Raw genomic sequence first — 25,279 nt, 5'->3', positions numbered from 1 at the left:
TCAGAGTTATCTTGTCATGTTGGTTATTGATATGGTTTGTAGAGGTCATAGCTGGGTAGAACTGTTGGTTGCATGGCCTGCTGGTACCATGACAGCTAGTCCCCAGGGATGAGACATTCATATCATGAGATATTCATATCTCTGAACCCCGTTGGAAGAGTCTTTTGGAAGCCCTACATTGCCTTAGACAATATGGTTGTTGCAGGAATATAACTCCGAGATCACAAGGCAGTATCTCATAATGCGACCATTATCAGGGATGTGGTCCATTATTGGCTGAAATGTCACTCCACTTGTACATGACTATACTACCACTTTCTACCCTCAAGGGCTTACTAAGCTCCAGCTGCTATGTTATATCTTTCTATTGTCTTCTCCCTTATTCAACCCTAAGGACATAATGATCTTCAGCCTTCTAGATATGGATGGAGACAAACCAGTTCATTATGTTGTCCAAGATCATATCTTTAGAAGGCTCTGGGCTGTGATTTGAACCCAGATTCATCTGGCTGTTGGTACATGCTCTTGGCTGTCCCATCCTTTCATCCTTACTTATCTCCAAAAGTAGATTTTATAAGGGAACTTGTTTTGGTTTGTTTTATATTTGACAGAACTTCTCTGCCTTGACAAGGACATTTTCCAGGAAAGCACACCTCTTTTGGAGTCGTCTCCTCCCTTGGAGCATTCTTGGAAAAGCAGACTGCCTCAACAGCAGTCAGTCTGCCACAGGCCTTGTGAGCATTCTATTTTCAGGAGACGTTTATGCTCATTTTTCTAAAATACCTAGATAAGTGTATGATTAGGGTACAGTGGGGCTTGTGGTTGAGCTAGGCCCTCCTCAAATACCCATCCATCACCTTGCTGGCTCCAGTACCCTGCATGGGGCTCAGGAGATGATGTTACAGGAACACATCTTTAAACATGGTAGTGATTTAATAATAACTCAGCATGAAACGGTTCAAATACATACGTGTGTGTGTGCACACACATATGCACACACACATGTACAAACATATGCGCGCACATACACACACAAACACACACAGCATTTTCCTGTGTTTGATGATCTCAGAGCCAGGCCCTCAAAACTGCAACTAGAGTTGGGTAATTACATAATCCCAGAGGTGGCTCTACAGTCTAATAAAAATTTGGTCATAAAAATAATTAGATTGCAGGCTATTTAAAACTGTGGTCCCAAGGGCACAGCCACAGACTGTTCTCTGACTGCCCTCAGAGGGAGGATTCCAAGTGAAGAGCAAGCTGAGAAGAAGAAGAAGAAAAACAGTATTGAATTAAGGATAGAGATAGCAAAATCTATGTCTGGGACATACGCCTATTACTGGTGGGGTTTACAGAAGGAGGCAAACCCTTCTTTAAAGATTCTGTGGGACTGTGAACTGCAGTGGGTGCATGCTTCCCTAGTGGAGCTCTTGCTGGAGACTTATCTCTCACAACAGTTTACATATGTGACTAGAGTTTAGGGCATCTGGCATGCTATTGATTCCCTCCAGAGGAAAGTTATAGGATGGCTTCTGGAAGCTGAAGGGCCAGTTTGTTTCAGGAAAAAGGTCTCCATTGTGCTGCATGGTCTTTACCTCAGCCAACTTCCCACAGCTGGACGGGCACAGGTGTAGCTTTAAGGGTAGAAGAAAAGGGTTTGTATTTGTTTGGGCCAAAGTCAGCAGCTGAAGTATCCTGAAATGCCATCTTTCCCTGGAGCAGAACTCTCCCTTCCCCCGGGGTGAGGATGAAAAATCATGGTCCAGCCAGGCAGTCTAAATCAAGTCTCCTGTAAGGAAGAAACTTCCTGATGAGATTTGTTCATGGGCAAGTTGCCTTTTCCTCTCTGTGACAGATATCTTGAGACTCAATGATGTGTTCTACAAAGATGTCAACTATAACTCTGTAATAGGACAAACCAACTCTTTTTCTTTCTCCATCCTCTCTGGACACCAAATAATTCAACCTCTAGACACCAAAATGTGTATTGATTTTTCTGCCCTTCTACCAACCAGATCTCTGACCCCAACTGAGTATGCTGTAGTTCAATTTAGTTCTGACACTGTTTGGAGTTAGAATTATATCTACCAGCTACCAGCTCAGTCCTGTCCTCCAGAATGGCCCTGCTTCAGAAACCAGTTACTTGACCCGTGTTATGACCTCTGTCCCTGGCCCACTGGCTACAGATTTGGTGGTTACAAAGCCCCTCTGTGAGTTCAGCACTTTGTTAGATACCTCACAGAATTCAGGGATGTACTTTCTAGTTTTCCACTTATTATAAAAGACTTTGATATAAGGAACAAAAGGAAAAAGAAAAAAAGAAAGGAAGGAAGGAAGGAAGGAAGAAAAGAAGGAAGAAAAGAAGGAAGAAAGAAAGCCCCCAGATGGAGTAGATGTGCATGGAAAGACAAGACATGGGGGATTGGGATATGAGACATGTGGTATAGAACTCCAGAGTCCCTCACAATATGAATGCCACCTGCCAGTCACCTCGTAGTGTTCAGCAATGTGGGAGCTCTGTGAACCAGGAGGCCTCATGTGAAAAGCACAAATGGCTAAATCACTGGACAATGGAGACCCAGCAGGCCCAGCGGGCTTCTTCCTGGAGGTCAGAGAGTCGAGTTGAAACTGCCCACCTTCTAACTACGTGGTCATTTCCCTTGGCAATCAGCCAGTCACTAAGGTTTTCCAGGAGCCCCTAGCCACAGTTCATCTCATTAGCATACAAAAGGGCTTCATTTTGGAGAAGGTGGAATAGGAGCCAGGAAGCCACTTTGTGGATGAAATATCTATTTCTTGTCAACAATATTCTTGAAGGCTATGATGGAGACAGGAAGGATTCTGATTAAACAAAACATTCTATCTACATATTCCATTGGGGATTTTCATCAGAAGTGTTGGGAGTCCTGGCTTCCTCTGTTCCTGTTCTGGTCTGTCACTAAGACTCAGAGGTCCCCCAGGGTAGAGGTCATGGTTCCTACTGGCTTGTGCTGTGGGCCATTTCTCTTTCCTATGGCAATCTTCAGCAAACCCCTCAACAGACTGCTGAGCCTGTGACATCAAAGGTTCCCCTCCATCTCCTGGCATCTCTCTCAGGGAGTATGCCTCTTAAAGATGGGAAGTGAAACGTCTGCACAGACACCCTTCTACCTGCAGCTTATCACTTTGAAGATGCTTATGGTGATCCTATCAGATTGGAGCAGTGCTTGGTGATAGGTCCAAGTTCTTCCTTGTGTCCTGCTGTAGGCTATCCCGATAAATCAGATCCCACAAAGACTGCTGGTTGTGCTGTTTCTTGGGGCTGCAGGTCGTCTGTGTTTCTTTAGTTTGGGACCAGGAATGCAGAGCTGGGTTCCACAAGCATAAATGAATGACAGATGAGTACAGATGTGGCAAACTGGCTGGGAGAACCAGTCAGTGTTCTCTCTGGGTCTGGACGACCTCTCCCAGTTCCTTCTGCTCATCCAGTACAGCTGCACTGCTGTCATCAATACAGGGAAGGCAGAGCTCCAGGGAGCAGCCCAAGGATACATAGCAGTGTTGGTCTTCTACTGTGAGCCTTGGTACCCCTATTTCCCTGCAGTCTTCGGATTCAAGCTTCTTAACACTTTCAAACAAGTCCGGAGTCCCTTTAAAAAATGTGTTACATTCTTTTAGTTTTTTTTAACATCTTGACTGCATTTTCCCCTCCCATCTCTCCTCCCAGACCTACCCCATTCACCCCTCCTCCTTTCTCTTCAGAAAAGGATGGAGCTTGGTTGTATATCTACCAAACATGACAACATATTAAGTTGCTGTAAGACTTGGCACCTGTGGTGCACGCCTTTAATCCCAGCACTTGGGAGGCAGAGGCAGGCGGATTTCTGAGTTCGAGGCCAGCCTGGTCTACAGAGTGAGTTCCAGGACAGCCAGGGCTTGGTACCTCCTCCTGTATTAAGGCTGGAAAAGGTAATCCAGTATGAGGACAAAGAAGCTGACAAAAGAATCAGAGACAGCCCTTACTCCCACAAGAAGACCAAGCTATGCAGCTGTAAACATCAGTGCAGAGGACCCACATCAGACCCATGCAGGCATGCTGATTATCCCTTCAGTCTCTGTGAGCCCCCTATGAACCCAGGCTAGTTGGTTCTGTGGGGTTTCTTGTAGTGTCCCTGGGAAGAGAGGGTCCTTTTAGTTTTGAATATTGTTTTGCTTCTTCCTGCAAGATCCCAGCAGCATCAATAACCTGGCAAGCAAAAATATCTCCACACACGGCCAGGTTGGAACCTGGTTGAGAACCACTGCTCTGATGCTATGATGGAATGCCCACGTGCGTTGCTGGACAGGAGTTTAGCCTTTACTCTTGGTCCTTCCACCCCACATGCTTTCTTCCTTCCCTGTCCTTGGTCAGAAAAGTCTCACCTTCCTTCCATTGAGAGCTTCTCTCCTGGAACCCCTCCCTTCCATGTCCTCTCTTGCTGATGTCCCCTCTGGACCTTTGCTTCACTTCCCCTCAGCATCCACAAGGAGGTTGACCTGAAGCCTCAACTGATGAATCTGTTTTGAGCTTCCAAGGATCCAGGACAAAACTTCATTTTAGCAAGCATCCCCAGGGACCAATTCAGTACATGGCATATAGCTATACCCAGGTGGTATTTCTTAATTGGTCCTGAACAGGAGACCTACATAGCTAAAAGCAGACTATGGAACGTGTGCTCTCTGAAGGGCTGGTACATGCTGGTTACTTAAGATGGTTGAATATGAATGGGCCTCAATCTTTCTGAACTGAGCAGAAAAAAAAGCCTAGGGCTAGGAAGATACCTCAGTGGGGAAAGTACTTACTGTACAAACGAGAGGACCTGAAGCTGGATCTCTTAGCATTCATGAGGAAGCTGAGTATCAGAATCAGACATCTGTAACCCCAGGACACAAAGGTGGGCAGAGAAAAGTGGATCCTGGGGGCTCATTCTCCAGACAGCCTAGCAAAAGTGCTCTGTTCAGGTTTACTGAGAAACCTTGCCTCAAAAAAAAAAAAAAAAAAAAAAACCTTCTTTATGAAAAGTCATTACTCTGTAAGCTAATTAAAATATTAATTTAAAATGTTTGAACAGAGACACCTTGCATGAGTGGATAATGTTCTTCCCAAAAGCTTAAGTTATTAAATGAAAATTCCAGTACCAGGTGTGGGGTGCCTTCCTACAAGCTGTTGGTTAGGAAGGCCCCAAAGGCCCCTAAAACATTACAATGTCCTGCATTGCTGCCAGAGATAGAGCGTGAGACCCTATTGCTGAAGAGACCATATACTGTGGGTTACAAGCCATTAAATCAAGGTGGATCTGAGTTAGGAATTTTCTGCTTGTTGGGAAGCTTTCATAGTACCAGAAGCTACTGTACACAGCTGCAGGTAGAGGAAAGTCATCAGTCGTCATACCTAATGATGGACCACATGAACTACAGTAATAACCAGCCTGGGAAGAGGTGGTATGATTATCATTGGGGCAACACCCTGCTTTCTGATTAGATTTGTAGTCTACTCTGCAGGAGAGAACTCATGCCTGGTCTGTCAGCCTGGTCAAGAGCTCAATGGCTTGGGGGAGGGGTCATAGGCTCTAGAAGAGAACCTACTGCTGCTGTTTTGCCAAATGGAGTGCTATCATACTGCCTTCTAAATACTTAGATTTATAGCCATAGATGGAGCTGATTTCAGCCTTCATCAGAGAAGCTTTCCCTTTGCAGTAGGTGGTGCTTAACACAGAGACTTAATGGTCTGGGTGCAGAGAATAAGTGTCTGCAGAGGGCTCACTCAGTCCTAAAGAGAACATGTATCTCATCCCCTTCAAGACTCAAGGACCATCGTGGAAGAGGTGGAGAAAGAATGTAATGGCCAGCGCAAGGCCCAGAGTGCTTCAGCAACACCTTCTGATCATGGCATGGCCATTGCTCTCAGGAACCCACTGCAGCTGTGGCTATTTTCAACAGGATCTGCCTACCTAAGACTAGGAACATTACCATGTCACCATGGGTGGGGAAGGGCCTTAAGTAGCCCCACCCCTCACTGAGGAGCTATGGGCATTAGTGGGAGTTGGGGGAGAGTGTCGTCATCTTCAGTGGTGTAGCTGCTGCTAAGATGCCAGTGTTCTAGGAAACAGCTCCCCACTCGTGCAAGAAGCCATAACTACACCCAGGAGACCAAAAAACGTATGAAAGGATTTCACAGTAGGTAGCTTGTTGGGAAGGAAGATTTCAGCAGGAAAGAAGGGGATGAGAAAGTGTGGTAGGGAGTAAAAATGACCAAAATTTAATGCATACATGAAGTCATTATAGGATAAAAATTACACACACACACACACACACACACACACACACACACACACGTTAAAAGTAAGGCTATTTATTGGCTCTTAAGTTCTTGTTCCAAAGATTTTAATGACTATGAAGAAAAATCATCAGTTTTCTCCACATACTGCACTGACTTGAGCATCATCAATTTGTATGTGTCTTGAGAACTTGCTCTAATGAAGTTCTGAGTTTGACACTTGCAGAAAGCATCCCACCAGTTCTGTTGTGTCAGGAGCATTGGGCTCTTTGGGCAAGTCCCCTGACCTCTAAGACCTCATTGGTAAATGAGACCAGAAAAATCTCTTGTGGTTTTGAGTAGTCTCTTTCTCCAGGTGAAGTGGCTCCTCCTAACACTATCAAAGGTTGATGGTGGGTTTTACTTGTGATGCCCATGCTCTAGGCTGAGAAGGCATTTGACCTATACTGGGCCAGCGATATAGGTCTTTTGAATTCAGCGCAGGACTGGAAAGTAGGCATAGAACAATAGCATGCCCAACAGAGTCTGTCACTGGGGTTTCTGTTAGGAGTGACTGGCATCTCTATCTTTACTCATAACTCAGACTGAGTGGAAGTAGGTCTCTGTCCTCCATAAGAATTACATAGAGCACAGAGCACCTGCATGGCATGGTTTATTTTAGTGATAGCATGAAGATGCAGCCAGCATTTCTGTATGTTTGGGTTCTTGTATGCAAATTCAATCAACTACACATTCATTTTTTTAAAAAAATGTATCTGTACCAAACATGTACAGATATTTTTGTTGTCATTAGTCCCCAGACAATGCCATACCCTATGACTGTTTAAATAGCACTAAGCATTGTGAGTTAATTTGGAGAGGATTTAAAATAGGGTGTGTCGTATGTAAATACTATGCCATTTTATTTAAGGGAATTGAGCATCTGTGAAGCTTGGTGTTCTAGGTGGAGTTGGAACACAACCTCCATGGATTCTGAGGGATGGCTATATATAGGATAGCTGTCGTGATGTCTTCAATCTACATACCCAAAACTGTACACTTAAAGAAAACCACAATGGGCTGGGGAGATGACTCTGTGAGTAGAGATGCTTGCTGCACATGCCTGAGGACCTGAATTGGGATCCCTACTCCCATGGAAAAGCCCGTGTAGCTACATACATCTTTAACCCCATTGTAAGGGGGTGGGGGTTGGAGACAGGAGAATCTATGAGTCTTACTGGTCAGCCAGTAGTGGTAGAAAACACAGCAAGCTCTGGCTTTATTGAGCCACCCTGTCTCAAGAGAATACAGTGGAGTGTGATAGAAGACACCCAGTGTTTTCTTCTGGTCTCTCTGTGTAAGTAGGAACCTGTAGCCCACAGGAGCATACGTGCATATAACACACACACACACACACACACACACACACACACACACACACACACACACACGAGGGAAAAAATAGCATACTGAGCCAAGAGGATTGTGAAATTTGAAAGTCGCCTGTGGTGCACATCTGTCTTAGTTTCTATTACTGCACAAATCATGACCAAGAAGCAAGTTGGGGAAGAAAGAGTTTATTCAGCTTAGACTTCCACATTGCTGTTCATTACCAAAGGAGGTCAGGACTGGAACTTGAACGGGTCAGGAAGTAGGAGCTAATGCAGAGGCTGTGGAGGGATGTTTCTTAATGGCTTGCTTCCCCTGGCTTGCTTTCTTATAGAACCCAATACCACCAGCCCAGGGATGGTACCACCCACAAGGGACCCTCCCCCATTGATCACTAATTGGGAAAATACCTTACAGCTAGATCTCATGGAGGCATTTCCTCAAGGGAGGCTCCTTTCTCTGTGATAACTCTAGCTTGTATCAGGTGGACACACAAAACCAGCCAGTACAATACCAAATATCTATTTTGCATACAAAACAAAACCCCAAATAGACAAACTACAAACAAAGCCACCACCACCAAAATCCCATGTAATGATAGAGTGAGGCAGAGCTGCCCTCTCAGCTGACTTAGAACTTTGAGAAATGTTAGGCCCCTTCTCTTACTGGTGTCTTTGGTCATAAGATTTATTCTTCTCTCAATGTCTCCTCCTTTCCCAACCATCATTACATGTTTGCCCATTCTACATCCATGTGTGTACATGTGCATGTGGTATATGTGTTTGTGTGTGTGGTATAAGTATGTGTGTGGTACATGTGTGTCCATGTATGTTTGTGTGTATGTATGTGTATATATGTGTGTGATATACATGTGTGCATGTATGTATGGTATATTTGTATGTATGTGGTATATGTGAATATTCATGTGCACACATGTATGTGTGTGGTATGTGTGTACATTTATACATGTTCATGAATATATGGTATATGTGTATGGTACAGGCACATGTGTGTGATATGTGTGTGTGTGGTCCCTGTGCATATGTTTGTGGTATATGTGCATGGATTTGTGTGATATACATGCATATGTGTGTGATTTATGTGTGTATATGTATTTGTTGGTGTATGTGGAGGTCATAGGTTAATGTTGTGTGTCTTCTTTTATAGCTCTCTACCTTACCTTTTGAGACAGAGTCTCTTCATTGAATCTGGAGTTTACCAATTCAGGCAGTCTCAGGGCAGAAAGCCCCTGGGATCTCCCCTCTCCTCCCAGCACCAGGGTTACTTGTAGCCATGACTTTCTTTCATATGGTGTTGGAGGTCTGAACTTAGGGCCTCCTCCTGCTATAGTAATTCCTTACCCACTGAGGCATCTCCCCAGCACTACAGATTCTCTTTGTAAAATTTTATTTATATGTTCGTGAGTGTGTAAATTTATGTAGACCACATGCTTGCAGATACCACCAGTGGCCAGAGGATCCCCTTGGAACTGAAATTACTGGCAACTGTAAGAGGGCTTAATGTGGGTGCTGGGAGTCAAATCCAGGTCCTTTGCAAGATCAGTAAGCATTCTTAGCTGATGAGTCATCATTTCAGGCCTTTGGAGTTTGATTTTGTTTGACAGGGTCTTGTCTTGCAGCTCAGGCTAGTGTGAACCTCACTATGCAGCCCTGGCTGGCTTTGAACTCATAGCAATCCCACTACCTCAGCTTCCTAAGTGTGCATGCACTGTAACACCCAGTATTTCTCTATATTCCTGAAGTTTATCGGGTCTGATATGAGAATTCTGAAACTGTTTTCTTTTGGTTCAAATTTGTCTGGTGTCTCTTCCCCCTGGGCTCGTGCTTTCTCCTTTTCTGGGTGCATAAGTTATAGTTATATTTCTAGAAAACAGCCCATTGCTGAGTGATGCAATGCTAGGCAAACATTTCTTTTGGTTGGTGTGATGGATCTATTTGCATTTACTGTAACTTAGGGGAGTTTGGCTGTATTTGTCTTATTTTGCTTTATCATACTTTAGGCTCTTTTCCCTCTCTCTATTTGAGAGTCATACATTTCCTTTTTTTTTATTGTTTCAGAAGTTACTTCCAAAATCTTAATATGTTGACTGACTTCACAATATTAATTTCATTCATAATTTAACCCCGATGCAACGCTCTCTGTTTAGTAGGCTATTGCTAACTAGCATGTTCAATTTTGCTTTGATGTCACGCAGATCTTTCCTTAATATCACTGCTACTTTAGAAGCCAGCGCTGATTCACACTGCCTGTGGTTATCTGAGCTTTGCACATCCAGGCTGTCTGTTCGTCCCCTCTGGGGTTTGCTTCCTCCCTCCTTAAGTTTGTCCTTTGGATACTTTTTCATTTCTGTGGGTGACAGTCTGCTCACATCTCTTTATCCAAAAATGCTTTATTTCAAGCCTGTGTCTAAAGCTCAGTGTAGTTGAGCATAGATGTGTAGGTTGATGCAGATTTTGCTCTGTTCTTTGAAGAGAAGTGCTATCCTCTGCCTTTCCAGTCACCTGTTATTGTTGTCCTCATGCTGTCTAATTGTCATTCCTTAGATTTGGTTTTGTCTTTGAAACAAGGTTTTATCATGCAGCTGTGGCTAACTCACAGGGATCTGTCTGCTCTGCTTCCTGGGTGCTGGATTAAAGGCACACGCTATTATACCCAACAAGGTAGTTCCTATTGTGTGTGGTTTTGTGGTTGTTGCTTTTTTTGCTTTTTGTATTGTTTTGTTTTGTTTTGATATAGTGTCACTATGTTGCTCACACTGGCCTTTAGCTTACTATCCCCCTATCTTGGCTTCTATAGTGCTAGGATTACAGGTATGTGCCATCACACCTTATTTTCCCTAGAACGTGTGCTTAGAATTCACTTGCCCTTGTTTTCAGTAGAGCACCATGCATACTGCTCAACTCTCATTGTGGTCATCTTCTAGAACTGTCTGTGATGCATCCGGCTTTCCTCTCCTTATTGTTAAGACTCTATTTGCTGAGGGTATTTTCTCAGATTTATGCCTATTTGGCCAGTCACTGAAAGCCAACTGGGATCTAATATGCTAATTATCCTCCTCTGCCGCCATATTTTAAAAGTCTGTAATTCGGGGCTGGCAAGATGGCTCAGTGGGTAAGAGCACTGACTGCTCTTCCGAAGGTCCTAAGTTCGGATCCCAGCAACCACATGGTGGCTCACAACCACCCATGATGAGATATAATGCCCTCTTCTGGTGAGTCTGAAGACAGCTACAGTGAATTACGCAGGAGCAAGCAGGGCCGGCAGAGGTCCTGAGTTCAATTCCCAGCAGCCACACACTTGATAGCTTACGGCCATCTGTACAGCCACAGTGTACTCATATACATAAAATAAATAAAATAAATCTTAAAAAAGTCTGTAATTCTTATTTGGCATGTTGTTTTTTCTTTTATGGTTCTAAATAATTTTATGGTTTTAAATAATTTTGTGGTCTCTGTCATATTCTTGGTTTGCCACAAGCTAATGGCAATCCCACACAATTTTGCTTTCTTTCTGTATCTAGACATTGGCGATTTCCACAATAATGCGGTTCTTTCCCCCATTGGCTTTTCATCTTGGATTGAGTATGTGTCCTCTGTTTTTATTCATGGTAGTTTAAGACCTGTTCATGCATACATTAGATGCCCTGGAGATGCTTGTGTTTGTTGATGGTACAACAACTGCAAAAGGACACTAGATCTGTTGTGCAACATTTGTTCTCAGTTCAAACTGAAGTGTTCCATCAAGGCTCAGGAAGTACTCACAGCCTGTAAGTCTCATGGAGCCCTAAAAGTTAGAAGTTTCATGATCCCGCTTTCTAAGGTTATCCCTGCAGTAGCCAATGCAGAGGAGAGGAGATTCTCTGACCAGAAACACTGCCTGTAAGTCCTACTGGGGGCTCAAAGGACAAAGAGTCTTGGTGTCACCACCCATACTGAGGTGGGCATTTCAGTGAAATAGCTGCCTCTGAGTCATCGCTACTCCTGTAAGTGACACCTTATTCACAACCCCATAAGAAACCCCGATAAGCCTACTGGCTTACTAAGGATGAATGGGTGAAACTCTTTCTCTACACTGTTGGTGCCCTATCTCCAGGGTGAATAGATGTTTGTTCTTATTCTCCTCAGCAAAAGTCACACAGTAAACTTGGTTTCTCTACCACATTTCCTGTGTGTGTGTGTGTGTGTGTGTGTGTGTGTGGGTGTGTGTGTGCACTTTGAGAGTTTTTCATGCAATATATTTTGATCAGACTTCCCCCAACTCCTCTCATATGTACCTTTTCATCCTTACCTCTGAGTCTTTTTTTGTTGTTGTTGTTTTTCCTCCCAGTCAAATTTTTGTTGCCTTACTACTGTTGAGAGTAGGATCCGCCCTGGATGGAGTATCCTTGACCTACCAGGGGTTAAGTCATCAAAGCTGCTAGTAAATGTCAGCAAGTCCTCATCTAGGGTAAGATTTCATATTTACCTCCTCCACCCTGTGCTAGGGTTCTGTCTGGCTTGAGCTTGCACAGGTCTTGTGCACTCTGTCACAGTTGCTGTGAGTTCATATGTACATCTGCCTCATTGTATCTGGGAAGCAGTATCCTTGAAGTTACCCACCACCTCTGGCTCTTATAATCTCTCTGACCCTTCCTTTAGGAAGGTCCACAGAGATGTACTGATCCCTGAGTATAGCAATGAGTCATCAGGACTCATTCTAATCCTGTATCCACTTAGCAAAATGAAAATAACAGGCCTACAGCCTATCTAGATGCAGGTTCATGGCTCTATAACAGTGTCAGGTGTGGGTTCCATCTCATGGAGCAAGACTTTGCCTTTGCTTTTGATTCTCTAGAAGTTTCATTGTTGTTGAGACCCATGCTCTCTATACAAAAGCTAGGTGGCCTGGGAAGAAGAGAAGGGAGAAACATTCTAGAAAAGAGGATGAAAGAATCTCAAAAGCCTGTAGTCACAGAAGAGAAAAACAACACTGAGTAAAACATGTACGTGGGTGAAGAATGCCACTCGTGAGGTGAGGCAGAACTACAATCCATGGGGTAGAAGGTACCACTCCTCTGTATGTACCAGACAGCGGAAATGCAGAGATGTGGCAATAGCTTTATAGAGCCACTATTCTGATTTTACTAGCAGTGGTCAAGGGCAGTGAAAGACCAACACCTACCATGTACCAAATGCCATATTGAGAGCTGTACCTGGGTTCTTCCATCTGATGCTCACACTAGTGCCTCAAGGGGGCCATTTTATTGTCCCTGCTCTAAAGAGGACATTGAACTATGAGGAAGCAGGAAACCTGATCCATACCCTATAGCTAGAGTGAGGAGCAGTACTGGCATCTGAATGCAGCTGTGTGCAGAAGCACATGGGCTTCAATTGGGTTATGATGTCATGTATTTCACTTCACAAGGCTTGGGACTCCTTGTTGTGGTGGGGATAGCTGCTGCGGACAGAAGACCCTGTTCAAGGAAGCTGTTAGTACCAAGCCTGAGGAACAGGGTAGGGTATTTAATAAATCTATTCCTAATAAATAAGTAATTCTTTTTCCTTTGTAGGCCTGAGGACTTCATGCTAGAGCAGCAGAACAGGACATATGGGGACACTAGCCTCCTCTTCTTCCCCTGGTTGTAAAGCACTGCCCACTAACCTAGAGAGTCCTATGTTCTGGTCACTTTCCTGGCAAGGGGGTCTAGGCATGTGGGATTCATAGGAAAGGTGTCACACTTGAGGCTACTGGTGTTGGCATAATGCCTGCCTGGCTGCTCCTTTCTGAATGTTGATTTTGCTGGCTCTTGCTCTTACCAGTCCTCATCCTGGTGATGTGGACACAATAAAGGGAATTCTTGCTATGTCTTCACCTTCTAACACACAGCCCAGGATTCCCCATCCCTCACTCATAGCCCTGAGGCTGTCCATGCTATAGGGGTACCCCAGGATGTGCTCTGCAGGCACACCCCACATCTCAAGCATGCATTCTTCCTGAGAAAAGAAAGAGAGAGTGGGAAGAGAGAGATTGAGCAGTGAGAGCAAGCCAATGATGGATGGATGGATGATAGCTAGCTAGCTAGCTAGCTAGAGAAATATGTTAGGAATCTGCCAACAGGATCCTGTGATTTACTGTGTATACTTGTCTCACTCTGTGGAAGCTTTGGGGGCCCATCTATTCCGGTCTCTGTGCTACTGAAAAGGATGCCAGGAGGAGGCGATCAACTCTGGGGTTCTACATCCCTTTCTCTTTGTTTTTTTTTTTTTTCTCTTTTTTGGGGGCGGGGAGAGAAGAGGTCTCTGTAGTTCTCTCTGTGTGTTTTATTTCACTTTATACTCTTGTTTCTCTTCCTCTTTGTTCTAGAATGTTACCCTGTCCCTGCTGCTTTTTTCTCTTCCTCTCTGTTCTAGGATGTTGCTCCTTCCCACCACTTTCCTCCAAAGGCACAGTGGGACACCTGCCCTTTCTTCTTCCCTTATCATTGCCAGCCTCCCCAACCTAGAGAAGATCCTGATTTTCCTGTCACCCCAGGACCCACCCACAGAGATGCTTCAAAGCTCCTGCTTTGGTCTGCTGCTGCATCCAACCCAGTTCCAGGGAGAGGCTCAGAGCTGAGCGGCCACCTGTACCCACTGTGTTTAAAGCCCAGTGGAGGTATGTCCTGAGGTTCCTGGGTCCCTGGCCTCAGCAGGTGCTCAGAGTCCCAGGTGATATGGGAATAGGCTCCCTGCATGCCTGCTACCAACTTGGGGACTTGTGAGGCTCTCCATGCTGGTGCACAGCTGGGTGTAGCCACACTGGGGCTCTGTGGGAGCAAAAGGCTCCATTTTCTAGAGACCCAGATTAGCATTTTAAAGAAACATCAACAAGAAAGGAACCTGCTGGGAACAGGAAGGAGGGGAGGAAGACTCATGGCACAGGCCCCAGCAGGCCCATCTGCTGCCCAGGTAGCATTAGAGAGGGCACAAAGGGTACCAGAAAGGTTTCTAACTTCAGCTTAGGCATGGCAGCAAAGAGGCTTTGGGCATTCTGTCAATCATCTTCAAACAGCACTGTCTCAAGTCTAAAAAAGAGCATGTCAGACAAAAGCTTCTCTACCATGCCTCCCTCCCTGCAGAGGTCTCGGTGAAGTAGAGAGCAGAGGTCCTGGTGACCACCAGGCATGCTGTGCACTAACCTCAGGGAACACTTCTGTGAGCAGCAGCTCTCTCTGAGCCCAGCTGAGATACTTGCTAGCGCCTCACTTTCTACATCTGGACCCAATATGAATTCAACCCAGTAGGAAAGTTCAACCTCGCCCCAGAGCCAACACATGAAGGATGGTTTCATTGTATATTCCCATCTTGAGATTAAATGAGAATAGTGCATCCCATTCAGTTCTCCCAAACCCAGGTGCTCTCAAGTTGGACTTTGCTTCAGGTTAAAGGGCCTTATGCTCAGCACTGAGTTCTGACGCAATGACATCATTCTCCTTCATTATGGCAGCTTTTCTACTCCTATCACGGACTTTAATTTTCAAGACTTCCATAGCCTTTCAACTACTGTGTGGCAGTGTTGATCGCTTAAGATATGGTGTCCAGGAATCCCTTTTGAAGTGAACTAAGGGTATTGGCAGAGAACCAGTGTGACCCAAGCAATGAGGGAAAACAAGAGAGAGTGGTCTTTAGGAACTGTTTGCATTCAAACCGGGGGTCCATGAGGAATCCATGGTGGTGTCCAACCTCCCTGGTGGGGCTACCAGCCATGTTTGTGCTGGCCTGGAAGGCAGGGTGTGTTGTATCTCCACATGACTTCTCTGCCTGCCAACTCTGCTCCAGGAGCTCTCACACAAGTCTCTGTGGAGGAAGCTAGGAAAGAGGGGGCAGAGCCCTCTAGACTGTGTGATGGGAAAGATAAATTCTATAGTCTTTAGATTGGTTCTCAAATGGACTCAAGTACTCCCATGACTTTAATGGAAAGCCATTCCAGGAGGTCCCACCCTATGACAGACCATTGGATTTAATGGGCAGCCATCTTGATAGGCTAGCAAATTAAGAAGCACTGGGCTTCTAAACATATAACAGAGGGGCTAGAATTCCCATCTGAACTGTTGGACTTTAGACAGAATATGTCTTGAAATAAAAAGCCATGAAGGCATACTTGCCAATCTATCTCTGTACAGTGTCACCAAGACAGGACTTGATAGAAGAGCTGAGAGCAAGTCAGATAAAAAGCTTTAAGCCCACGACTATCCATCATTCCCAGAGTTCCCAGGGCGGCTAGGGCAGTCTGTGGCTTACTTTGCTCAACTTACAGCTTTCAATTTTGTGATAAGGAGAGAACAAAATGAGATTGATAGATGACCAAAAGGAAGTGTCTGCATGCCTTTCTTCAGCTGAGCATCTTTTGGAAAGCCGATGTCACCTAGTGTTCTTAGCTCCCATTAAGCCTGTTCCTGAAGGGAAGCACTACAGCATGCGGGGCAGCTTCTGCCTCTAGCTCCACCTTGTCCTACCTGTGCAATGCTTAAGGTATCTTTCTGCAAGTACCTAATGCTTATGTTCAGATGGGTCCCCAGAGAGAAAAAGGTGATGACACACTCCATAGATAGACATTGCCAAAAGTCAAGGTTTTAACTCCTGGAATAGGCAGAGTTCATATCTTTCCATTTCTGTCTCTCTGTCTCTGTCTCTCTGCCTCTGTCTGTTTTCTCTCTTTGTCTCTATCTCTCTATCTCTCTGTCTTTATCAGTCCCTCTGTCTCTGTCTCTATCTCTCTGTCTCTGTCTTTGTGTCTCTGTTTCTCTGTCTTTCTGTCTCTCACATGTGAACTTTCTTGAGAATGTCTACACTATTGACTGTGTCACCTCTATCTTTAGCTGTCCTTTTGATTTGTAGGATAATCATACCATATGTCCTAGAAAATGCCACCAATGCTAGACTTAAGGATGTAAATATGGCAAAGGTGGGACCACCTCTAAGATTCCTGAGCACAGGGAACAATCTTTGTTTTAAGTTGAATACATCCTGGGCTGTTCACAGAATTCTCCTGTGGAAACATGGCCAGATCCTTGTATGAACATATTTGATGAACTTCCCTCTTGAACTCAGAGACCAGTTTATTGCTGCGTGTCCCTTTCATGGCTCATTCTCTTACATCTCCCAAGGCACTGCTAAATTGAAATTTTGTTTGGTTTGTTTTAGAAAGATATAAGCAAAGCTGTGTTTCTTGGTTTCATACAAACAAGTTCACTCCTCATAAAATACCATGGCTCATAATCTTTTTGAGCCATTAGAATTGTACTTCTTTTTGGAAAATAGGGCATTTGGTAACTGTGGGGATACTGAAGCCAAGGGTGGGATATATTTCCAAGGGAGGAAGCTGTTACAGATGTGTGTGTGTGTGTGTACATGTGTGTTTGCAGGTGAATGTGCATGTGTGTATGTGTGCAAGCATATGGCCAAAGGTTGACATTTAGTGTCTTCCTGCATTACTGGCCACCTTATTTTTTAAGATAGGGTATCTCAGTGAACTTGGCATTCAAGAGTTTGCCTAGACAACCTGGCCAGTAAGCCCCATGGATCCTGTTTCAGCTTCTCTAGCACTGGGATTACAGGCAACTGCACATGGCTTTCTGTGTAGATGCAGGGGATCTGAACTTGCTCAGGTCCCATGCTTGTGCTGTAGGCACTTTACCCACTGATCTACCTGCCAAGCCCCACAGACTCTTTTTATCACAGAACAAGGTGCAGCATGCACAAATCAGAAAGCCCTTCCCAGGCCACCGACATGTTTGAATTCATGGCTTCTTATTCCCGAGGGGGTTTCTAAGCAGGGAGTTTGTTCTCAGCATCATTCTTATCTGAGAAGCAGGAGTAAGTCCTCTGCCCATCTACATGCTGTCTAGTGTCCCATTATCCTTATTTGTTCAGGATAAGGAATTGAGTGTTGGACTTCCCAGCTCTGGAAGCAGAGCTTCTGCACAGGTTAAACTGGAAGCCTGAAACACACAGGAAGCACAGAGAGACTCTTCCTTTGGTTTTCTCTCAGCATCATAGAAGAAAGCAGACTCCCTGGCTCTGGAAGCCTCTTAGAGGCAAGGCTCAAGACACTGGTAGTCTGCTATACAATCCTGGAAGAGTTGACAGGGACAGAAGGATAAGCAGAATTGTCTTCTGGCAGAATAGCAAAATGGAAGTGGAAGGTGCCTTCCAGCCAGGATGTGGCCCCTGAGTTGACTCCATCGACCATGACCCAGACATTGGCATCATCTTGGATAAAGAAGATTGTATGTTCCTGCTAGCTTCCGTCTGGACTGCAGAAGGGTTTATGGCTGAGGACCTGCAAAAGCATGCCACACTTCTCCAAATGCCATGGTTTTTCTTTCTCCAAGATAAGGTTTCTCTATGTAGCCTTGGTTATCCTGGAACTCACTCTGTAGACCATGCTTGCCTGGGACTCAAGAGATCTAGCTATTTCTGCCTCCTGAATGCTGGGATTAAGGGTGTGCACCACTACACCTGTCTAAGGCAATAGTTTTGATGTGTTAGAAAAGGAGGCAATTACTTTGAGACGCTCAGGCCCTAACTCAGCCACTCAGCCATGGGCTGATCTGAAGTCTGTGATGTAGTATGGGGCAGGGAAGGAGGGACCCTGTGGCCAGCCAGTCTCAGCTAGACATCTACAGAGGCCAGGATGTAGGAATATCAGTCGAGGCCTTCTGACATCTCTCAGCTACTGTAAGAGATTTGCACACAGTTTTAGAGCTTACTTTTATATCAAATTTTAGGATAAACCACATGTCAGTAATATGCCATCTGCTGGTCTGCCACTCAGTTGTTCTTCTCGGTGTCTTCCAGGCTCTTTAAAGAGAAAATCCTTATAGTTTGATGTTAAAGGAAAGTAGGGTGAACCCCACAGGAAAAATCTAAATATGTAAAATGTCAAGTACTTAGGTGATCTGTGGGTGGTGGGATTCTAGGGAGATTCAATGTCCTCTTATGAAGATTCTACCCTCTGATTGTTTGTAATAAGCCTAAATTAATCATATAAACAGAAATAAATATAAAGCAAGTATTAATTAGTTATGAAAAGAAAGCCTAACCCACTCAGACCTGCTTTCTTAGTCTCTCTTTCCACCCAACAAACCTTTTGAAACTCAACGGTCCTTGGATATATTTTTGAGGGTTGGACCACTGTGCTCCTCCTCCTTTGTCATAAATCAGAAGTTGATTCAGAGATAGAACCCTTGGCATGTCAAGTAACTTGATGGAGAACTCAGCCTCTGTTAACTGGAGCTGTAAGGAGGCAGGGTAGCTACTTTCCCTTCTTCTACCACAAATAGATGATAAGGAGATAAGAAGGCAGGGGTGCACCACGGTAGTTGTATATGTGTGTCTGCCTGTGTGTATGTGTACACATATGCTTGGGTAGCCACACTTATACAGGCCAGAGGACAACCTCAAGTGTCCTTCTTCAGACATTGTCCCACTTTTCTCTGAGCGTTTTCTTATCCCCTGACACTCATCTAGTGGTCCAGTCTGACTGGCCAGTGACTCCCAGGAATCTGCCTGCTCCTGACTACCCAGACCTAAAATTTTAAGTGAGCCTCATTCCCAGTTTTGTTTTATTTTGTTTTGTTTTTAAATATGAACATGAGTTCTGAGGGGCAGTCTCAGGTTCCTGTGCTTGGACTGGAGGCACGCTGTCAGCTCTCGCCAGCTTTTCACATCATGGTAGTTTGAGGAAGTGTGAAGACACCAGTGGCAGTCATAGCTAAGATGGAGCATCAGATTGTACCATGGAAAGAACATGAACTGTGCCATCTACTTTCATACCAACACTTTATATGGTATGGAATTCATAAGTGGATAGTTGATATTATCCTAGATTTGACATTTCTTTTTACTTTTACTTAAAACTTTTAATTTATTCTTTTTATAAGTCAGTGTTTTGTCTGCATGCATATATATGAAACACATGAGTGGTTGATGCCTTATGAGATCAGCGGAGGGTACCAGATTTCTCAGAACTGGAGTTCCAGATGGTTGTGAACCATTGTGTGGATGCTGGAAAACAAAGCAGGGTCTCTTAGGAGCAGCAAGTGCTTTTAACTGCCAGGACATCTCTCCAGCTTTAACATTTTTAAACGGACAAAAATTGCATTTATGTATATTGCACAGCATTATTTGAAGTATTTATTCTTTGTGGGATGGATAATTAGTGAACTCAAGCTGATTATGCTTTTCTTTGTATGCATCTGTGGTCAGAACCCTTATTGTCCCTTCTTAAGTATACTAAACATTATTAACTGTAGTCAGCATGTGTCCTCTAACCACCATCATTCCCTTTTCTGTGGTTACATTGTTTGTTTGACTGTGAAATGTTCCTCAGGATTTTCATGTCTCAACTGAATGAATCAGCCCCCTTTTGAGTAGTCACCAAGTAGTGGTCTACCAGAAGACGCCACCAGAGGACGCCACATCACTTAGGGAGGCATTACTGAACCTCCCAACAGATTCGTAAAAAATAAAATAAAATAAAATAAAATAAAATAAAATAAAATATATATATTTTTAAATCTGAGTATCAGGATTCATTAGGTCCAGGCTGGGGCTGGAGAAAGGAAAGCTCAGTGAGTTACCTGTGATACCCTGCTGACATCTGTGTAAACAGCCTTTCACATTCTCTTTGGACTTGAATCATTTCGCTTTTTTAGTTTGTGTGCTTATGAACTTCGTCTCATGTATTTCTTCTAAGTCCTGTTGGGAATGCTGAGCTTATGGGAATGTTGAATAGGTAATAGCTTTGAAAGCCCAAGTGTGCTCTGAAAGTGACCACAGACACAGGTGCATTTGCTGAAGAGTCTGGGAAGCTTTTAAATGTATCTACAGGTAAATAAATGCCCCCTATTGTAAGTTTCTACCTTTGTTTCTGCTGTTTTTAGTTCTTAGACAATGGCCCTAGATTCCCAACCTGTACACATACCTACAGAAGGTAGAGATGATGCTCTGGGGTTATTTATAGATACTTCTAGAGCTTCCCACTTTCCAGGTGAATGAAAGAGTGAAAAGACAGTGGGTAGGCATGGGTGAGAGGTCCTATGCAAACTAGAAGAGTTCTGCCCCTCTGGAGCTTGGCCACAGTCTGGTATGTGGCCCTCTGGGATAAAGGCTACATACAGCAGAGCTCAGGGATTCCTGCAGCTGCATGGTCCTGCTCCAACTATCTCTCTGAGGGGCTGTGTGGGTATGCAGAACAGCAAAGTGAAGGCAGGGGCCCCAAATCCCTCCTCTTCCCACAGACTGCACTCTATGAGCAAAAAGCCCAGAAGATCTGGTCCAAGTTTGTCCAGTTTATGGTGTGTGTGTGTGTGTGTGTGTGTGTGTGTATGTGTGTGTGTCTCATAGTGACAGCAATCAAGATAGGTATGTTTTCTTCCTCATTTTTCCAGATAACCCTTTGAGGTAGGTGGAGTGTGTTTGTGTGTGTGTGTGTGTGTGTGTGTGTGTGTGTGAGTGTGAGTGTGTGTGTGTGAGGTTCCTCCTTGTCTAGGAAGAGCCTCTTCCTAAAAGGCTGGTCAGAGTTGGGCACAGGACTGATGATATCTACCCTGGCAGTCAGGAGTACTCTCACTCTGTGCCTGAATCATTCGTGCCCTGAGTCCACTCAGGAACAGGTGATCATATTGACCCTGAGGGTCTCTGATGAATTCTGTGTAAGTCATGGTTTTGGACAACACTGGAGATGCTGAAAGCTTCAGTCAGCAAGGTTAGGGGTGGTGAGAGAGCAGACAGAAGTGGTGGCTGGGGTAGATGTCTCATGGGGCTTCTGGGGACCCTTTAGAAGATGATGATGATGATGATGACGACGATGATGATGGAGTGGAAATTTCAAGTGTGGGAGGACAGAAGGCACAGCAGCCACTAGTCTCTTGTAAGCCACACTGATAATAGTTTTCAGGGGGATCTAGGTTGTAGGTATTAGCTAGGAAGAACCAAGAGGGGACCACTGGTTGCAAAGGTTCAAGTTTTGCTCCTATGGGAATACATTCTGAAGGCTCGCTAACCCACGGTGGGGCAGGACAGGACCTGTCCTTTGCTGACTTATGCTCTGAATGTCTGAGTTTTAAATGTTAATTCTTGGACTTAAGGAAAGCCCCTCAGGCTTGGCATGTGTTGAGGCACAGGCACAGTTATTGAGAAGGCCAATAAAGGAATCTTAGTGCTGCAGCCACTTGCACCTCTCCCCAGCCTTTCCAAGTCCAACTACCCCAGCCTGATGCTGGAAAGAGCCCGGGGCCATTGAACGCATGGGGACTGTGTTGCAGCCCTTTGAGGGCAGGAGGATGGGCGATGCTGGAGGGACCACTGGATGATTTAAGAGGAGACTGAGGCAATTTCTGCTTCTGCAAAACACCATTTATAGCTCTCTTCTTTAAAACATAAACTCATATCTCTCTCTCTCTCTCCCTCTCTCTCTCTCTCTCTCTCTCTCTCTCTCCCTCCCTCCCTCCCTCCCTCCCTCCCTCCTTCTCTCTCTCTCTCTCTCTCTCTCTCTCTCTCTCTCTGTGTGTGTGTGTGTGTGTGTGTAAATGTGAGTGTGCCCCATAGCATGCACATGGACATGAGAGAATGGTTAATAGGAGTTAGTTTATTCCTGTGACCATGTGAGTTTCAGGGATCAGGTTCAGGTGGTCAGGTTTGGAGGTAAGTAACTTTACCAGCCGAGCCATTTTGCTGGCCTTCTGTTGTATACTGTTTTATGGGGGAGGTGATTTTGGCTTAAGTCTTTTTTAATGGATATGTATACTGAGCCCAAGGACTGTACCAAACAATTTGAGACTCACATATTTTCAGTGTCTGCCAGGTTTGGTCTCCTCTGGCCCTTCTCTTGTATCCTAGGGCCAGGGTGTGGCTGACCAATAAATTTAGGTAGAGACAGATTGTTCAGGTAAGGAGATTCACTTGGGCCAGTTTACCATATGACGAGTCTTGAAAGGAACCTGAGAATTCCAATTAGGCTATAACTAATGAGCTGGAAACTTTGGGGAAATCACTGTGGGCAGTGAGGGGAGAGTGATCATCTTGGTTTTAATTAGCACAGGAAGAAGTTGTGGTCCAGCTGCTAGCCTGGGGAAGTGTCCAAAAGGGAGGAAGTTTCTGTGTGCATCGAAAGGGGGATAAAGGGTGGGGTGGGGGACGGGGGCTGCTGAACAAACCTGGACTCCTTCCCTTTAAAGGAGAGAAGCAGGGAAACCAGAAATGTAGAGTACCCTTCATCCAGCTTCTCTTCCCACAGGAGTCTAAAGAGCAAGGAAGCGGCCCTTTAAGAAACCTGGTTGTCTACCCAGTTTGTTCCACACCAACAGCCAGGCTGCTGTCATCTTTGCTTAATAAAGAAACAACAAACAAACAAACAAACAAACAACAACAACAACAACAAACAGCAAACCCACCTGCAGCTCTCAGAGATCTTAGACTTCCAGATGCCCCTCTTCATTAGCAACTGACGATGTGGCATCTAGGAAAAGAGTGAACTATCAGTCAGCAGGTGTACTGTACTGGCTAGGGTCTTCCTTCGTCTCCAAGCCTGAGGATCTAGGGGCAATTAAGCCCATTGAATCGAGTGGACAGTCGGCTACTCCTCCCCTCCCCATTAGGGACTCCTTTGGGAAAACCGGCCTACCCCAGAGGCACCTGGTGGCTTCCCCTTCTGATACCCCGCTGAGCCTAGGGGGGCGCAACACCTGCTAAGTCCTACATCTGGGTTGGGGGCGCTATACATCCTGGAAGGTCGGGGGCGGCATGCCGGACCACTGCCAAATGACCTGCTGCCCCTACTCAGCCCCAAGCCCTGGCGAGTCAGCCGTGTAAGCCTCCTCCCCTCCCGCTTCGGGCTGCTTGAGCCCGCGCCCGCTCCAGTTGCTGCAGCTGCCACTGCTGGCGGCTGCGGGGAGCGCGCCGAAGAGGCTCGGGCTGCGCGAACGGGGACGAGGAGGAGCCCGAGGAGGCAAGGAGGAAGAAGCGAGCAGAGGCCGAGGAAGCGCAGGGTCGCAGAGACCCGGCCCGAAGGGGTCCCGCAGAGGCAGGGCAGACGGCCGCAACCAACCTGCTGCGGCCCCGCAAGCACAGGAGGCGGTGATCTAGGAGCGAGCGAAGCGCAGCCCAGGGAAGAAGGAAGGGTGGCGCGGGCACGCCCGGGCGGGAGGGCGCGGATTCTCCGATCCTAACGAGCTGTCGCCTCATCACCCGAGAGAGCTGCGCGGGGACGGGCGGGGGACCCCGGGCCGGGGCGCAGCGCACACGCGTGGCGCACGCCAGGCGGGCCGGGCGGTGCCGAGGGCACGCAGGATCGCGCTCAAGGAGCTTCGGGCGGCACAGACCCAGGGCACGAACGGCCCGGGGCGCCCCCTGGGCTCTCCGTCCTCCGCGCAGTCCCGGGGGCGATCGAGGCCCGGGTCCGGGAGTGGGAGCCACCCGCCCTTATCCCCTCCCCCCCCCGGGCCGGCCGGCAGCCCGGGGGAGGGCGGGCGGCGGCGCTTGGCTGTATATATCTCCGCACACCCCGCCAGGTCGCGCACAGCGCCCCGAGCCCAGGCACCTCCCCGCCCCCCTCCCGGCGCTCCGCGGCGGCGGCGGCAGCGGCAGCAGTAGCAGCAACATGGCTGTTGATGGGTGTTCGGGGTGGCGCTGGCGGCGGGAGGAGCTCCCTCGAGCCCCTGCGCCTGCCGCCCGTTGCTAGCTATGGCAAACGGTGGCGGCGGCGGCGGCGGCGGCGGCAGCAGCGGCGGCGGCGGCGGCGGCGGCGGCGGAGGCAGCGGTCTTAGAATGAGCAGCAATATCCACGCGAACCATCTCAGCCTAGACGCGTCCTCCTCCTCCTCTTCCTCCTCCTCCTCTTCTTCTTCCTCCTCCTCTTCCTCCTCGTCCTCGGTCCACGAGCCCAAGATGGATGCGCTCATCATCCCGGTGACCATGGAGGTGCCGTGCGACAGCCGGGGCCAACGCATGTGGTGGGCTTTCTTGGCCTCCTCCATGGTGACTTTCTTCGGGGGCCTTTTCATCATCTTGCTCTGGCGGACGCTCAAGTACCTGTGGACCGTTTGCTGCCACTGCGGGGGCAAGACGAAGGTAACGCGCGCCTCAGGCGTCCGCCCCTGCGCCATCCCAGCCGTTTCTCGGTGTCCCCTGCAGCCCACCTCTTAGCTCCGCACCGTGTCTTGCCTCTTTCCGTCCCTGCCAGGCTTGTCCCCGCCGCCTGCCCTTCCCTCCCCTCTCCCTGTGCCCTCGGATTGTGGCAGCTTTCTGTGCGCCAGGGGTGAGGAGTTGACCCCAGCCGGTGCGCTCTGGGACGCAGACCCCCGCTTTAGTTCTCTGTTTATTGTAGGGTTATTGGTGGTTTCGGCCGGACCCGGGAGGGGGGACATGTGTTTCTCGAGTGTTGTTGCGGAGTAAGGAGAAGGAACCTTGCGGGGACACAGGAAGCTGAAAGACCCTGGGTGCGTGCTGGGCACCACTCACTGTCTGCGGCCAGGCTCCTCAAGGTGGGCGAGTTGGGACAGATCAGCACATACTTTTTTTTTGTTGGGGAAATCAGTTCGTGGGGTCCCAAAGAAGGGAACGTCTTTTGAGCAAG

At 46.6% G+C, this 25,279-nt stretch overlaps 1 protein-coding gene and 1 long non-coding RNA gene across 36 annotated transcripts in view; one reads left to right on the top strand and one right to left on the bottom strand.

The window, feature by feature from the left end:
* Positions 1-1,110: 1,110 nt before the first annotated feature.
* On the bottom strand, positions 1,111-24,164 carry LOC116084254. Its single transcript, XR_004116052.1, has 3 exons — positions 23,753-24,164; positions 23,100-23,164; positions 1,111-3,629 (listed from the first exon to the last, which is right to left on the bottom strand). It is a non-coding gene; the product is annotated as an uncharacterized LOC116084254 (long non-coding RNA).
* Positions 23,387-25,279, top strand: part of Kcnma1 (potassium calcium-activated channel subfamily M alpha 1) — a 744,152-nt gene continuing 742,259 nt past the window's right edge. For 7 of the 35 annotated variants that reach the window (XM_031361061.1, XM_031361059.1, XM_031361057.1 and 4 more), the window contains exon 1: positions 23,439-24,774. In XM_031361061.1, the coding sequence (XP_031216921.1) occupies positions 24,388-24,774 (387 nt within the window). In that variant the 5' untranslated portion in view covers positions 23,439-24,387. Of the gene's footprint in view, positions 24,775-25,279 lie in introns of all 35 variants that reach the window. The other 28 variants (XM_031361054.1, XM_031361052.1, XM_031361051.1 and 25 more) reach the window with 13 other exon arrangements.

Source organism: Mastomys coucha, unplaced genomic scaffold (genome assembly GCF_008632895.1).
Source record: "Mastomys coucha isolate ucsf_1 unplaced genomic scaffold, UCSF_Mcou_1 pScaffold9, whole genome shotgun sequence".
Taxonomy (NCBI): Eukaryota; Metazoa; Chordata; class Mammalia; order Rodentia; family Muridae; genus Mastomys; species Mastomys coucha.
The sequence above is the reverse complement of the archived record's forward strand: the minus strand, read 5'-3'. Positions and strand labels throughout refer to the sequence as shown.